The sequence below is a fragment of the Dendrobates tinctorius genome, unplaced genomic scaffold (assembly GCF_039654945.1).
Source record: "Dendrobates tinctorius isolate UK_male_01 unplaced genomic scaffold, ASM3965494v1 ptg000197l, whole genome shotgun sequence".
Taxonomy (NCBI): domain Eukaryota; kingdom Metazoa; phylum Chordata; class Amphibia; order Anura; family Dendrobatidae; genus Dendrobates; species Dendrobates tinctorius.
Window position 1 is genome coordinate 3,982,839 of NW_027361864.1, and position 17,262 is coordinate 4,000,100.

The following is a 17,262-nucleotide window of genomic DNA, read 5'->3' on the forward strand; positions in this document are numbered from 1 at the left end:
TCCTTCTCCATGTCAGATTTACCCAGTGGTTTACCGTTCAGTGTGTAATGGTGATATTGATTCCTTCTTCCCATGTGTATAACCTTACATTTATCATTGTTAAACCACATCTGCCACCTTTCGGCCCAAGTTCCCAACTTATCCAGATCCATCTGTAGCAGAATACTATCTTCTCGTGTATTGACTGCTTTACATCGATTTGTATCATCTGCAAATATCGATATTTTACTGTGCAAATCTTCTACCAGATCGTTAATAAATATGTTGAAGAGAATAGGTCCCAACACCGACCCCTGCGGTACCCCACTGGTCACAGCGACCCAGTTAGAAAATATACCATTTATAACCACCCTCTGCTTTCTATCACTCAGCCAGTTACTTACCCATTTACACACATTTTCCCCCAGACGCAGCATTCTCATTTTGTGTACCAGCCTCTTGTGTGGCACGGTATCAAACGCTTTGGAGAAATCAAGATATACCACATCCAATGACTCACCTTGGTCCAGTCTATAGCTTACCTCTTCATAAAAACTGATTAGATTGGTTTGACAGGAGCGATTTCTCATAAACCCATTCTGATATGGCGTTAAACAGTTATTCTCATTGAGATAATCCAGAATAACATCCCTCAGAAACCCTTCACATATTTTACCAACGTGTACAGAGTGTACGTAGCAGAGGAGCGTGTACAAGGTGTAAAAGCAGAGCTCCGTGTGTGCAAGGTGTCCGGAAGAGTCGCCTGTGTACAAGGTGTACGGAGCGGAGCCGTGTGTGTATAGGGGGTATCAGGTGCAGTAATAGGGACACATACAGCAGCAGCGACTCAGTATTGGGGTATCAGGTGCAGTAATAGGGACACATACGGCAGCAGCGGCTCAGCATTGGGGTATCAGCAGGATGAGGGGTTGGTGCAGATTGCAGATAGATGGTGATGGGGCTGGAATATGAGAAGTGAAACGTGTCGTTGTTGTATTCTCTGTAGCAGAGTCATGGCTGGAGGAGTTGTCATGGCGGTCTGGGCCAGATGGAAAAGACGTGAAAAGTGAACGATTCCATCAGAAAGATAGTCAGCGGTAAGACACCAACTATAACTGTGCAGAAATCACATATGTTTTGTGGGACTGCTATTTACCAATGACCATATGGCGGTAATAGCAATATTGGTCCTTATATAGGGATTATTTTCAGTAAGGGTATGTGCACACGTAGTGAAATCTGCGTTTCCGCAGCGGTTTTGGCTCTGTGGAAACGCAGCAGATTCTGCTGCGTTGTACAGTACCTTTATTTTCAATGGAAAAAAAAAAAAAACGCAGTGCACATGCTGCGGACTTTTCTGCGCGGTTTTGCTGCGGTTTACAATCCGCAGCATGTCAATTCTTTAGTGCAGAAACGCTGCAGTTTTACACCTCATCCATTATGAGGTGTAAAACCGCAGATAAACCGCAGGACTTTTGTCCTGCAGATTTACCTGCGGTTTTCTCTCCAAAATCCGCACACCCAAAAAACTACGTGTGCACATACCCTTACAGCGCAGTCATCTCCTACATCCACTATTAGGGGGCGTCACCAAGTTGTAATCAAAGTTACCTAGTTAGGGGCCCACTCAGAAGTTTCGCCCCCCCCTCCCCGAACCAAAATCCTAGCTACACCTCTGAGCAGCAGACACATCTCTACAACAACTGTTAAGAGGAGACTTTGTGCAGCAGGCCTTCATGGTAAAATAGCTGCTAGGAAACCACTGCTAAGGACAGGCAACAAGCAGAAGAGACTTGTTTGGGCTAAAGAACACAAGGAATGGACATTAGACCAGTGGAAATCTGTGCTTTGGTCTGATGAGTCCAAATTTGAGATCTTTGGTTCCAACCACCGTGTCATTGTGCGACGCAGAAAAGGTGAACGGATGGACTCTACATGCCTGGCTCCCACCGTGAAGCATGGAGGAGGAGGTGTGATGGTGTGGGGGTGCTTTACTGGTGACACTGTTGGGGATTTATTCAAAATTGAAGGCATACTGAACCAGCATGGCTACCACAGCATCTTGCAGCGGCATGCTATTCCATCCGGTTTGCGTTTAGTTGGACCATCATTTATTTTTCAACAGGACAATGACCCCAAACACACCTCCAGGCTGTGTAAGGGCTATTTGACCAAGAAGGAGAGTGATGGGGTGCTACGCCAGATGACCTGGCCTCCACAGTCACCAGACCTGAACCCAATCGAGATGGTTTGGGGTGAGCTGGACCGCCGAGTAAAGGCAAAAGGGCCAACAAGTGCAAAGCGTCTCCTCAAGACTGTTGGAAGACCATTTCCGGTGACTACCTCTTGAAGCTCATCAAGAGAATTCCAAGAGTGTGCAAAGCAGTAATCAAAGCAAAAGGTGGCTACTTTGAAGAACCTAGAATATAAGACATATTTTCAGTTGTTTCACACTTTCTTGATAATTATATAATTCCACATGTGTTAATTCATAGTTTTGATGCCTTCAGAGTGAATCTACAATTTTCATAGTCACGAAAATAAAGACAACTCTTTGAATAAGAAGGTGTGTCCAAACTTTTGGTCTGTACGATATATATATATATATATATATATATATATATATATATATATATATATATATATATACACACATATACACACACACATACATACATATACATATATATATATATACATACACACACACACACACACACACACACACACACACACACACAGTACATACACTGTAAATATATAAAAAATTTATTTTTTTTTATTCCTCTGCCCCTTAGGGTTAAGCAGAATCAAGCATGTCACATTTAAATTCCCTATACTTTTGTTCTCCAGGAAGATAACCCGCCACAAGAGTTGTCTCGTGTTAATTTGCACCTGTCTTCATTGAACACTAATGCAAGTTACTTTATAAGGGGAGATCCGGGAGGGATAGGGTCAGCCGTATGGTAGTGCCAGGTAAATGGCCACCTTCCCTGCTGATATAGTATAATATGAGTATAGGCAGCACTTAATTACCTGGTAATGAATTTATACAATTGTTTTTTCAGATTTTTCTACATTTGCAAATGGCACTGCCGCAGGGATGACAATCGCCCGTCAGCTGCAGGAATTTTTACAGAGATTATATTACTACTGCAAATATCAGCATTTTACAGTTCCCAGAAAAAGCAGCTATTGTCTTCCTAATAGAGGTGGGCGAACCCAAACAGTAAATTTCAGCATCCGTACCGAACACCTACTGTTCAGGCACAGACACCAAGCACGGAATTCACCAGGAAGTCCGTGTCATTGTTCGGGTTCGGCTGCCCGAACACTGGGCGTCTGTCATACTGTCATGTGCATGGCAGCGCAGCAAACACCGCTACTGATCGGCGGTTAAATCATCCCCGCCGGTCAGAGAGCTGCGGTTCCCACACTGTCAAAAAACAGCGTGAGCGCTCAGCTGTGATCGGAGGTATAAGGTTTCCCTCTGGTCACTGGTGTCAGCTGATGGGACTACTGCGCCCATCATCCGACACCTGCTGCCGCTAATAACAGCGAGAGCAGGAGTGGTGGATGGGAGTATTCATCAGCCACTCCTGTGCTGTAAATAAATTTTTTTTTTTTTTTTTTTAAAACTGTGTGAGTTCCCCTATATTTTTGATAACCAGCCAGGCAAAACTCACAGCTGGGGGCTGCAACCCTCAGCTGTCAGCTTCATCGAGGCTAGTTATCAAGAATAGAGGGATGTCCCCATTTTTGGCAGACAGCTTTGATAAAGCAGACAACTGGGGGCTGGTATTCGGAGGCTGTTGAGGGGTCATTGATATTGGCATCCTCCTAGACAAAAATGGCACCCGCAGCTGCCCAGAAAAGGCACATCTATTACACGTGCCATTTCTGGCATTTTTGGCACTTTACACGGGCTCTTCCCACTTGCCCTGTAGCGGTGGCAAGTGGGGATCATATTTGTGGGGTTGATGTCACCTTTGTGTTGCCTGGTAACATCAAGTTATGTCCAAGAATATAACTACTATAATACTGCCCCCTATGTACAAAAATATAACTACTATAATACTGCCCCCTATGTACAAGAATATAAGTACTATAATACTGCTCCTATGTACAAGAATATAACTACTATAATACTGCCCCTATGTACAAGAATATAGCTACTATAATACTGCCCCTATGTACAAGAATACAACTACTATAATACTGCCCCTATGTAGAAGAATATAAGTACTATAATACTGCTCCTATGTACAAGAATATAACTACTATAATACTGCCCCTATGTACAAGAATATAGCTACTATAATACTGCCCCTATGTACAAGAATACAACTACTATAATACTGCCCCTATGTAGAAGAATATAAGTACTATAATACTGCTCCTATGTACAAGAATATAAGTACTATAATACTGCTCCTATGTACAATAATATAGCTACTATAATACTGCCCCTATGTACAAGAATATAACTACTATAATACTGCCCCTATGTACAAGAATACAACTACTATAATACTGCCCCTATGTAGAAGAATATAAGTACTATAATACTGCTCCTATGTACAAGAATATAAGTACTATAATACTGCTCCTATGTACAAGAATATAGCTACTATAATACTGCCCCTATGTACAAGAATATAACTACTATAATACTGCTCTCTATGTACAAGAATATAACTACTATAATACTGCCCCTATGTACAAGAATATAACTACTATAATACTGCCCCCTATGTACAAGAATATAACTACTATAATACTGCTCCTATGTACAAGAATATAACTACTATAATACTGCCCGTATGTAGAATAATATAACTACTATAATACTGCCCCTATGTACAAGACTATAACTACTATAATACTGCCCCCTATGTACAAGAATATAACTACTATAATACTGCTCCTATGTACAAGAATATAACTACTATAATACTGCCCCTATGTACAAGAATATAACTACTATAATACTGTCCCTATGTACAAGAATATAACTACTATAATACTGCCCGTATGTAGAATATTATAACTACTATAATACTGCCCCTATGTACAAGAATATAACTACTATAATACTGCTCCTATGTACAAGAATATAACTACTATAATACTGCTCCTATGTACAAGAATATAACTACTATAATACTGCCCCTATGTACAAGAATATAACTACTATAATACTGCTCCTATGTACAAGAATATAACTACTATAATACTGCTCCTATGTAGAAGCATATAACTACTATAATAAAACCCCTTTATAAGACTGTAAGACTGAAGAGTTGCCATGTGGAATTAACATGTGATAACATTACTGAGAGGGAAATAACTATATGGAACTGGAGTGAAAATACTTGCATATTTTACAGAGTTGTGCACCCATGTAATTGCAGTTACACAGCCCTCACCACGTTAACACACTCGGCTCTTGCCTCCCCGCGCTATAACTGTGTGTAACTGGCATCCAAGACATTCTTTTTGTTCTAGGTGCGGTCACTGCAAACGCAGCCTCTATTCTTGCAACGAGAGTCCTAGAGCTTTTATCATAGTGGTCGGTTTCGAGGCTCCCAGGGAAGGATGTCACATAACTGTCAGCGAATTATGGCACAGCCTTATGCCATTATTGACAGAAAAGTAATGCCCTTACAGCGAAGGTCTGCGCTCTTCTTTTCAGATACTCAGTTCTAAATTCACCTGCTTCCTTTTTGTAGGCATAGAGTTGCATGATGAAGTTCTGTCTACCAATATCGGCCACTAGGGGGAGCTCACTCCCTACAGATATGTACAGCTGTCTGAGCACAATTGGGGCTTCTTCACACAATGCATTTTAAGAGTTGGGGAAAAAACAAGTTTTACAGCAACAGCAAACTGATTAAGGTTTCTGAAAGCTCATGTACATACTGCATTTTTTCCTTGCACATTTGAACCAAAGTGTTTTGTTTTGTAATTCAAATCTGCAGCAAGTCACTTCTTTCAATATTTTTGGAGCATTTTCATCCAAATACAGTACAGACCAAAAGTTTGGACACACCTTCTCTTTCAAAGAGTTTTTTCTTTATTTTCGTGACTATGAAAATTGTAGATTCACTCTGAAGGCATCAAAACTATGAATTAACACATGTGGAATTATATAATTAACAAAAAAGTGTGAATCAACTGAAATTACTGTGTGTCTTATATTCTAGGTTCTTCAAAGTAGCCACCTTTTGCTTTGATTATTGCTTTGCACACTCTTGGCATTCTCTTGATGAGCTTCAAGAGGTAGTCACCGGAAATGGTCTTCCAACAGTCTTGAAGGAGTTCCCAGAGATGCTTAGCACTTGTTGGCCCTTTTGCCTTCACACTGCGGTCCAGCTCACCCCAAACCATCTCGATTGGGTTCAGGTCTGGTGACTGTGGAGGCCAGGTCATCTGGCGTAGCACCCCATCACTCTCCTTCTTGGTCAAATAGCCCTTACACAGCCTGGAGGTGTGTTTGGGGTCATTGTCCTGTTGAAAAATAAATGATGGTCCAACTAAACGCAAACCGGATGGAATAGCATGCCGCTGCAAGATGCTTTGGTAGCCATGCTGGTTCAGTATGCCTTCAATTTTGAATAAATCCCCAACAGTGTCACCAGCAAAGCCCCCCCACACCATCACACCTCCTCCTCCATGCTTCACGGTGGGAGCCAGGCATGTAGAGTCCATCCGTTCACCTTTTCTGCGTCGCACAAAGACACGGTGGTTGGAACCAAAGATCTCAAATTTGGACTCATCAGACCAAAGCACAGATTTCCACTGGTCTAATGTCCATTCCTTGCGTTCTTTAGCCCAAACAAGTCTCTTCTGCTTGTTGCCTGTCCTTAGTCGTGGTTTCCTAGCACCTATTTTACCATGAAGGCCTGCTGCACATAGTCTCCTCTTAACAGTTGTTGTAGAGATGTGTCTGCTGCTAGAACTCTGTGTGGCATTGACCTGGTCTCTAATCTGAGCTGCTGTTAACCGGCGATTTCTGAGGCTGGTGACTCGGATGAACTTATCCTCCGCAGCAGAGGTGACTCTTGTTCTTCCTTTCCTGGGGCGGTCCTCATGTGAGCCAGTTTCTTTGTAGCGCTTGATGGTTTTTGCCACTGCACTTGGGGACACTTTCAAAGTTTTCCCAATTTTTCGGACTGACTGACCTTCATTTCTTAAAGTAATGATGGCCACTCGTTTTTCTTTACTTAGAATTTGTATTATGGCAAGAAAAAAGCAGCTAACAGTCTATTCAGTAGGACTATCAGCTGTGTATCCACCAGACTTCTGCACAACACAACTGATGGTCCCAACCCCATTTATAAGGCAAGAAATCCCACTTATTAAACCTGACAGGGCACACCTGTGAAGTGAAAACCATTTCCGGTGACTACCTCTTGAAGCTCATCAAGAGAATGCCAAGAGTGTGCAAAGCACTAATCAAAGCAAAAGGTGGCTACGTTGAAGAACCTAGAATATAAGACATATTTTCAGTTGTTTCACACTTTTTTGTTAATTTTATAATTCCACATGTGTTAATTCATAGTTTTGATGCCTTCAGAGTGAATCTACAATTTTCATAGTCATGAAAATAAAGAAAACTCTTTAAATGAGAAGGTGTGTCCAAACTTTTGGTCTGTACTGTACATGGGGAGATGGAAAAAAATGGTAATAAAAAAAAAAATTCCACATATTTTACACAGCGTTTTTCTTGCCAATATGGTTTCTTGCAGCAGAAAAAAACTTGATGCAAACTACTCAACGTGTGTACATATCCTAAGGTTGAATTCACACTGAAAATTGCCTAAACTTTTAAAGGGGTTGTCCACTTTTTGGGACAACCTTTTTTATATTTTAATGCTTGTATTTAGGATAAAATTTCATTTTTGCCATTGGATTTCATTACAAATGTTTGCAGCGTTTGCCTCCTATAGCCTGGGTCTATTGCTGGCTGCACAATGGGCTGACAAGGAATCCACCAGTCAGCCCTGATAATGGTCCGACTGGTAACTCACATCTGGCTTTTTCTGAGCTGTTCAAAGCTCAATGTAATGGGAAATGAAGGCCTGTAAAAGCAAAACTGTGTCAAATTTAGGATGAAAAACTGTAAAATTGATTTTTAGCCCACATACACGCATTTAAATATAAAAAAAAGCCCTCATATGTGGACAAACCCTTTAATATGCATTTCTTCTGATGTACACTAGGGTGACCGCAAAAAATCGATGTCGGAATTTTGTCCGTCTGGACCCCACAAAACGATTCCCCTTTCCAGATATTGAGATAGCCAAAATTTGAGCTCGATCAAACAACGTTAACCCGTGCCGCTCGTCGCTCAAAGTTTGAAAAAAATCCAAATTGAGGTATTTTAAGATTTAGGTATTTTGCATAGTCTGTTAGACTATAAAGAATGTGACAACAACATTGCAGAAATAGCCCTGACCAAATTTTCGAACCATTTGTGGTATTTGAATGCAGAGTTGGTGGGATTATCGTTTTTTGATCCCACCATTACAGACAACGAAAAGTTGTTAATGGCTAATAAATTGCTCAGTAGCACAGATGAACCATCAGAGCACGCCAGGGTTGTAAATCCAAAAGTTAGGAAAGAAAAATTAAAAGAGGTAGGAAGTAACCGACTTTAACGACCTTCTGACAAAAGATGAAGAACAAAAGCAATATGTCCTGCAAGTTGTAAGCAAATGCCGAGCATTATATTCTGACGTTTCAAAAACTACTTTAACAAAAGCTCTAGAATAGATTAGATAACTATGTAAAATTATCGACTCCTGTAGGTTAGCGTGCTCTGATGGTTCATCTGTGCTACTGAGCAATTTATTAGCCATTAACAACTTTTCATTGTCTGTAATGGTGGGATCAAAAAACGATAATCCCACCAACTCTGCATTCAAATACCACAAATGGTTCGAAAATTTGGTCAGGGCTATTTCTGCAATGTTGTTGTCACATTCTTTATAGTCTAACAGACTATGCAAAATACCTAAATCTTAAAATACCTCAATTTGGATTTTTTCAAACTTTGAGCGACGAGCGGCACGGGTTAACGTCGTTTGATCGAGCTCAAATTTTGGCTCTCTCAATATCTGGAAAGGGGAATCGTTTTGTGGGGTCCAGACGAACAAGATTCTGACATTTTTTCCCCCCCATATAAGATCCGGTCACCCTAATGTACACACACACACACACTAAACAACCATTAATCAAAAATGCCCCCTAATCTGAGAGCAACATGATGTAGAGGCAGAAACCCACAGAAACCCAGATTCCAGCAATGTCTCTGTTACTGGGCTGCTTGCTGTAGTTTTGATAAAAATCACAGTTTTATCAGCAGGATATCATCACTAGAGGACTAGTAAACCTGCTTCCATGTAGTGCTTCATATTCATGAGCTCTATAGAACCCTGGCCTCAACATTGATTAGCAGCTTTCTGCCTATGCAGTGTACACAGAAGCTGCCAATCGGTGGCGACAGCGAGGTTATAAAGGGCTCAGCATTCAGTTAACTTGTCACTCGATTCATGGAGCCCAAACCACAAATTACGGGAGGCATGAAATTAGAGCTTGGCTGCATGATTGCTGGCGTCTCAAAGAATATAAAGTTTGAAGAGCGGGCCAGGGATCATGGGATGGGGAAATTAGACTAGTCTGCTACCGTCCCTGATCGGCTTCTCCCACTATGCTCCAAGTGACTGACCTGTGTACACAAATTGGAGAGACCTGTCAATCAACGGGAGTGCCGCGAGGAAAAGCAGGATGGGAGATATCCCCAGACTATGGTCCCCAACCGCTTCTTCAAAACTATATGTTCACCGGAGCGCTTTAGAGATAACTAAACCTTGCTGTAACCGTACAGCAAAGCTCTGAAGCACGCTACAAGTGTGCTGTTCCGTCTGAATTATGCTTCTATAGATTGTATTATTTCCATTCTTTATAGAGTTGTCTTGCATTTGCTCTGCTGCCAACTGCTGGTCTTTTTTCTGTATGGCAGCCTGCAGCTAATTAATTCTTGTACATGCCTTTCACCTCCGGTTCAGAGGTCACGCCTTCTCTTCCTTCTAGAAGCTTTTTGTTTCACTTTCACCTGGGAGAGACATGCTTGTACAGAGCTGTGAAAGGCATCAGTTTTTCGACCACCTTGCTTTATCTCTTTGCTGTATCACTTTGATGACACTCTGTAGGTCTGGAGAACCTATTGTATTACCAATCATACGCTGTAGGTCCAGATTTCCAATTAAACAAGTCTGGACTTCACAATCCCTGGTGTGCATTATCTCTCCGGACACTGAGCAACATGGTCCTGTCTGCCCTGCATTAAGGAAACGAAGGTAGGACCTTTCCCAGCCCCTAGTCACCAGCCACATCTTCATTCGCCTTATGCGGGGACAGAACAACAAGTGGTTTGGGAGCACGAAATGAGCGGGAGGGGAGGCTCCATTCAAAATGCCAGCAAAAATATAACCTATTGGCAAATTCAGATTTAATGTTTTCTCAACGGAGCACACAATGCTTTTAGCACATTAAATTTCACACAGGGAGACGTTCAGAGCTTCCATTATGCTGCATCTGCGCCGTCACAGGAAAGATGTCATCATGATAATCGCACTCCCCACAATACCGAGAAACTTTCCTTCTTCACTCAGGAAACTTAAGAGTCGCTAAACGACTTGAGAACAGCAGAGAAATCACCGAGACTGGTCCCACGCTGATCGGCTGATTCTCTCCCCGAGAAGGAGCAGCAATCTACACTACTAAGTAATGGTAACGTAACGTGGTGAAGGTTGTGATTTACTCAGGTTCTGTGTAATACACTAGTCCCCTCCAGAGCTGCATTCAGAAGCCCCACAGTTTCCATATAGAAATCTCTGCGGCTCTTTGCAGAGCCTGAAAATCTTCAATAATGTTAAATACTTTGTACAGAGACTAAACCTACAGAGGTCGGCAGAGAGAAGAGATCTGATAAAGCTGAAGAACTGTGAATGCAGCTCTGGATGTGACCGCAGTAATTAATCACAGCATCATTATTTCTGCACATTTAGATCATATTTTAAATTTAGGAGGTCCAATGTCATGGCTGATCGTAACGACTGTATTTTGACCCAAGAGAAGATAGAGAGACGGATAATATTTAGCGCAGGATCTTCCTTCCATGGCGTCAACCTGCATCAGAGAAAAAAAATTAGAGAAGAGAAAACGGCCAAAACTCACCGAAAGGCAACTCGAACCTGGTGTCCAGCAAGATCTTATGTAGAGTGGGGTTCCGGGTGCCGCAGATCTCATCGTCCTTCATTAGGACCTCGGCCTCCAGCGCTGTCCACTCTCCGGGACCCTCCTGGGGCAATGAGATAATACCCTATGTGTCTATGCTTGAGCCGTGACAAATACTTAACCTCTACTTAAATATCTTAGACCTCCGACATGGTAGAACACGAGATTCATTTTTTTTCTGCAGTCCGACCACCGCTGCAGTCGGCTCGCGGACATTGTGCTGAAGCTGGCAGGAGGCTAGGAAGTAAATAGCGTGCTCTAGCAATCCTGCGCTTACAAGCTTAAAAGAGAAGAGCTTGTAAGCACTGCACATGGTAAGCTGCCTAGCAGCTATGGTCGGTCTCCAAGGCAACGAGCTGGAAACAAATCTAAAACATTAAAATAGGTACAAAAAACAGCTAAAGATTTTAACAAAACAGTAAACTGCAAAAATTGCTGATCTCTATCCATTTATGAACACTTTAATCATTTCTCTACCAGATGGAAAAATATGAGGACCGAAAACGCCAAGACAAGCATGCTTCTATTCACTGCCGATTACTACAGTCCATCAGCTTAGAGTCGCTTCTCACCTCGTCCGATTGTCGGATTGTCTGCAGCGGTATCCACAGGGTGCCCACCATGGTGTCCCAGATGAGGCCTTTATTCCACATTTCCACAATAAGCCCCAGGTCCAGCCGACTGATCTCACTGCAAGATAAGGATGGGTCAAAAGAAGGGTCAGAAGCAAGAACCTGGAAGATCCGAAGCCAAGGATTGAGGCAACCTGTGAGTGTACGGAGTGCGCAGGTAAACAATAGTGAGCGGGCGAGGAGGCGGAAACCCGCATCGTAGAAGTTACAGCGGTCCACAGATGCGAGCCCTCCCTCTGGGTAACAATGGAGGCCGTATGTACAAAGCGGATTGCCTGGGTTGTCATGTGAAGGTGAGGTCAAGTGAGGAGCTGTAGAGCAGCCGATGGGGACACCCAGAAATACAGAGCAGCTCAAGGCAAACCCCAAACAAGAAGGACAGACAAAGGACTGGCTAAGTGGAGCCGGCCTACTTGCTGATAGTTTCCCAGTGGGGAAAGCTAAAATATAGCATACGACGCCCACCCATGAAGGCAGCGTTCACAGAAGCAGAAGCCGGACACGTCTGTAGATCTAGAAAACTGAACTTAGATAATAAAAAGGACTCAATCCGCATTATAATAAGAATATGTAACGGGGAGGAAAACAACAGATGGAAACCGATCAGAGCACTGCACTGTGACATTAGGTGCATGGTTACATAGGACTGCACTTTATTACATGGCTTTGAGTGGGTACATAATCTGTGGTGATACATAGGACTTAACTTATCTGGACCACAAGTCATAGCCATGTAATATTTATGGTGTTACATAGGACTGCGCTTATCTGTACCAAAAGTTATAGCCATGTAATCTGTGCTGTTACATTGGGTACAGATACATGCAGTCCTATGTAACAGCACAGACATTACATGGCTATGACTCAGGACTGTACTTAGCTGTGGTGTTACATAGCACTGCACTCATCTGTACCCAGAGCCATAGCCATGTAAATTCTGTATGGTTACCTAGGACTGCACTCATCTGTACCCAGAGCCATAGCCATGTAAATTCTGTATGGTTACCTAGGACTGCACTCATCTGTGCCCAGAGCCATAGCCATGTAAATTCTGTATGGTTACCTAGGACTGCACTCATCTGTACCCAGAGCCATAGCCATGTAAATTCTGTATGGTTACCTAGGACTGCACTCATCTGTACCCAGAGCCATAGCCATGTAAATTCTGTATGGTTACCTAGGACTGCACTCATCTGTACCCAGAGCCATAGCCATGTAAATTCTGTATGGTTACCTAGGACTGCACTCATCTGTGCCCAGAGCCATAGCCATGTAAATTCTGTATGGTTACCTAGGACTGCACTCATCTGTACCCAGAGCCATAGCCATGTAAATTCTGTATGGTTACCTAGGACTGCACTCATCTGTACCCAGAGCCATAGCCATGTAAATTCTGTATGGTTACCTAGGACTGCACTCATCTGTACCCAGAGCCATAGCCATGTAAATTCTGTATGGTTACCTGGGACTGCACTCATCTGTACCCAGAGCCATAGCCATGTAAATTCTGTATGGTTACCTAGGACTGCACTCATCTGTACCCAGAGCCATAGCCATGTAAATTCTGTATGGTTACCTAGGACTGCACTCATCTGTACCCAGAGCCACAGCCATGTAAATTCTGTATGGTTACATAAGATTTCACTTATCTGTACCCAGAGTCAGGGCCATACGATATCTGTAGCGTTACATAGGACTGCAGTTAATAGCCGAGGACTGCAGGAGGTGCTCTATTCTATCATCTCCATCCTCAGAACTAGCGAACAGCAAAAGGTCAATTACGTGCAAGGTCCATGAGAGTTGTGTGTCCGGAGGATCTAGTCATGAGCGACATGTGCCTCCCACCGGCTCTTTTATTAATAAAGTGATAATATTAAACGGACCTTTATTTGCCAGGGAACACCCTTGGCCTCTCAGGGTAATGTGTGCTTATGGGCTTCTCTAGCACACGGGCACAGACACACGGAGTCACCTGGTGCGATCCCTCAGAGTCACAGCTGCAGAGCCAGGCGCTCAGTACATCAGTGTGCCTCTACTGCCACCTAGTGACATTACATGCTACTGCAAAGTTCCACACTTTGCTGCCTGTCACAGCAGTCACACGCGCTGCTCAAAAATGAAGTTGCACAAAAACACTAAGCACTTTGCTTCATTTAAGCAGTAATTATTTAGCTCTTGATCAGGTCACTAGAAATCATGTACAAACATTTTTTAGTCGCAATAGTTTTAAAAAGTATTCATACACCGTGAACTTTTCCAAATTTTTTTCAGGCTACAACCACAAACTAAAATGTATCTTTTAGGGATTTTATGTGATAAATAAACTTAAGGTAGCAAGTATTTGTGACATAAAGTACTTGATAAAGACCTATAACAGGTTGAAACGTTGTATCCATGGCGGAATAAAGCACCTTTAAATTTCTTCACCTGGACTGGACCCTGTTCTCATTTATTTTGATTGTAATTGCCATAACTGGTAAATTGAGTCCACCAGTGTGTAATTAATCAATGTAACTACAGCTGTTCTATGAAGGTCTCAGAGGTTTTTGTGAGAATATCATGGATCACACAGCATCATGAAAACCGTGGAACACACCAGATAGGTCAGGGATAAAGTTGTGGAGAAGACTAAAGCATTATAAAAAAATAGGTCAAGCTCTGTACATCTCATGGAACACTGTTCAATCCATCATCCAAAAATAAAAAGGAGTGCGACAACTGCAAACCTACCAAGACATGGCCGTCCACCTATACTGGCATCGCAAGCAAGGAGAAGACTTATTTGAGAAGCAGTCCACAAAAGCATAAAATGGCGAGCACCGCCGTTACACCTCATGTGACAATGCACTACCAATGCAATCCAAGACGCTGTAGGCAAATCTACCCCAATCCTCAGGTGCCCACCCAGAAATAAGACAAATGCGCTTCTACGGGTCAACGGGTATTGACCCGTAGAAGCGCAATTGCGCAAAACGGCCGTCGTCCTCCTCACACTCCACACCCCACTGTCCTGCTGAAGATGTTCTAAAGTTCCTAATAAACATTGGATTTTTGACTGGTGAGTGCCACCCTTCTTCCTTTTTCCATGGACTTATTTGAGAAGCAGCCAAGAGGCCTATGATCACTCTGGAGGAGCTGCAGAGATCCAAATCACAGGTGGGAGAATCTGTCCACATAACTATTCGTCGTGTATACCACAAATATGGCCTTTATCAAAGCCATTTTTAAAGCAAGCCATAACAAGTGCTGTTTGCAACTTACAACAAGCCATGTTGGGGACACAGAGAGGATGTAGACGAAGACGCTCCGCTCAGAGAAGACCAAAGTAGAATATTTGGGGCTAAATTCAAAACGCTATGTGTGAGGGAAAACTAGCGATGCACATCACCCTAAAAACACCATCCCTTCTGTCAGACATGGTGGTGACAGAATCATAATGTGGGGATGTTTTACTCCAACAGAGATAGGGAAGCTGGTCTGAGTTGATGGGAAGATGCACGGTGCCAAATACAGGGCTACAAAAGACTTGAGACTACGGTGTGCTTCACCTTCCAGAAGGACAACAACTTTAAACATACTGCCAGAGCTACAATGGATGATTTAGATCAGGGGTCTCAAACCCGAGGGCCGCATGCAGCCCCCCTAAAGCTGCATCATGTGGCCCGCAGGCACTGTAGACCCATTCATGATTGCGGCCTGGCAAAGAGGTCACCGACATCAACGGTTTATTTCCTTTAAATCGTAATGTATTTCCGTGCAAAGAACAGCTCTCTGTACAGCAATGCTAGTAGGCGGCCAAAGACCAGCAGCTGACACTGGCATGACCGAGCGGTGGCATACAATATCACTGCTATGCGCCAACACATCAATATCAGCTGCTGGCCTCTGACTAGCCAGTGGCTGACATCAATATTGCTCTGCAGAGAGCTTGCCTCTGTGCAGCAAAACACTGCATTGTCAATACATGGTTTAAAGACGTACATTCAACTGAAAGCGCCAATGTCGGCGACCCCTCTACAGGCCCGCGATCATCAAGGAGTCTATAGTTCCTGCGGGCCGCATGTGCAGAAAGGGTGCTGAGGGAAGGGAGGACAGGGGAGAAGAATAAGAGGAAAAAAAAATACTACAAGGTGGGCACAAGGACAGGGTGAAATTACTACAAGGTGGGCACCAGGACAGGGTGAAATTACTAAAGGTGGGCACCAGGACGTAGCGTCATTACTACAAGGTGGGCACCAGGACGTAGCGTCATTACTACAAGGTGGGCAGCAGGACGTAGCGACATTACTACAAGGTGGGCACCAGGACAGAGCGACATTACTACAAAGTGGGCACCAGGACGTAGCGACATTACTACAAGGTGGGCACCAGGACAGAGCGACATTACTACAAGGTGGGCACCAGGACAGAGCGACATTACTTCAAGGTGGGCACCAGGACAGAGCGACATTACTTCAAGGTGGGCACCAGGACAGAGCGACATTACTACAAGGTGGGCACCAGGACGGAGCGACATTACTACAAGGTGGGCACCAGGACGGAGCGACATTACTACAAGGTGGGCACCAGGACGGAGCGTCATTACTACAAGGTGGGCACCAGGACGTAGCGACATTACTACAAGGTGGGCACCAGGACAGAGCGACATTACTACAAGGTGGGCACCAGGACAGAGCGACATTACTACAAGGTGGGCATCAGGACAGAGCGACATTACTACAAGGTGGGCACCAGGACAGAGCGACATTACTACAAGGTGGGCACCAGGACAGAGCGACATTACTACAAGGTGGGCATCAGGACAGAGCGACATTACTACAAGGTGGGCACAAGGACAGGGTGAAATTACTACAAGGTGGGCACCAGGACAGGGTGAAATTACTAAAGGTGGGCACCAGGACGTAGCGTCATTACTACAAGGTGGGCACCAGGACGTAGCGTCATTACTACAAGGTGGGCAGCAGGACGTAGCGACATTACTACAAGGTGGGCACCAGGACAGAGCGACATTACTACAAAGTGGGCACCAGGACGTAGCGACATTACTACAAGGTGGGCACCAGGACAGAGCGACATTACTACAAGGTGGGCACCAGGACAGAGCGACATTACTACAAGGTGGGCACCAGGACAGAGCGACATTACTACAAGGTGGGCACCAGGACGGAGCGACATTACTACAAGGTGGGCACCAGGACGGAGCGACATTACTACAAGGTGGGCACCAGGACGGAGCGTCATTACTACAAGGTGGGCACCAGGACGTAGCGACATTACTACAAGGTGGGCACCAGGACAGAGCGACATTACTACAAGGTGGGCACCAGGACAGAGCGACATTACTACA

General features: G+C 43.7%; 1 protein-coding gene across 5 annotated transcripts in view; it reads right to left on the reverse strand.

Annotated features, from left to right (window-relative positions):
* Nucleotides 1-17,262, reverse strand: part of UNC13B (unc-13 homolog B) — a 409,040-nt gene that overhangs the window by 305,316 nt on the left and 86,462 nt on the right. For all 5 annotated transcript variants that reach the window (XM_073553139.1, XM_073553142.1, XM_073553141.1 and 2 more), the window contains exons 5-6: nt 11,856-11,973; nt 11,224-11,347 (exon numbers count right to left, since the gene is read on the reverse strand). In XM_073553139.1, the coding sequence (XP_073409240.1) occupies nt 11,224-11,347; nt 11,856-11,973 (242 nt within the window). The remainder of the gene's footprint in view (nt 1-11,223; nt 11,348-11,855; nt 11,974-17,262) is intronic.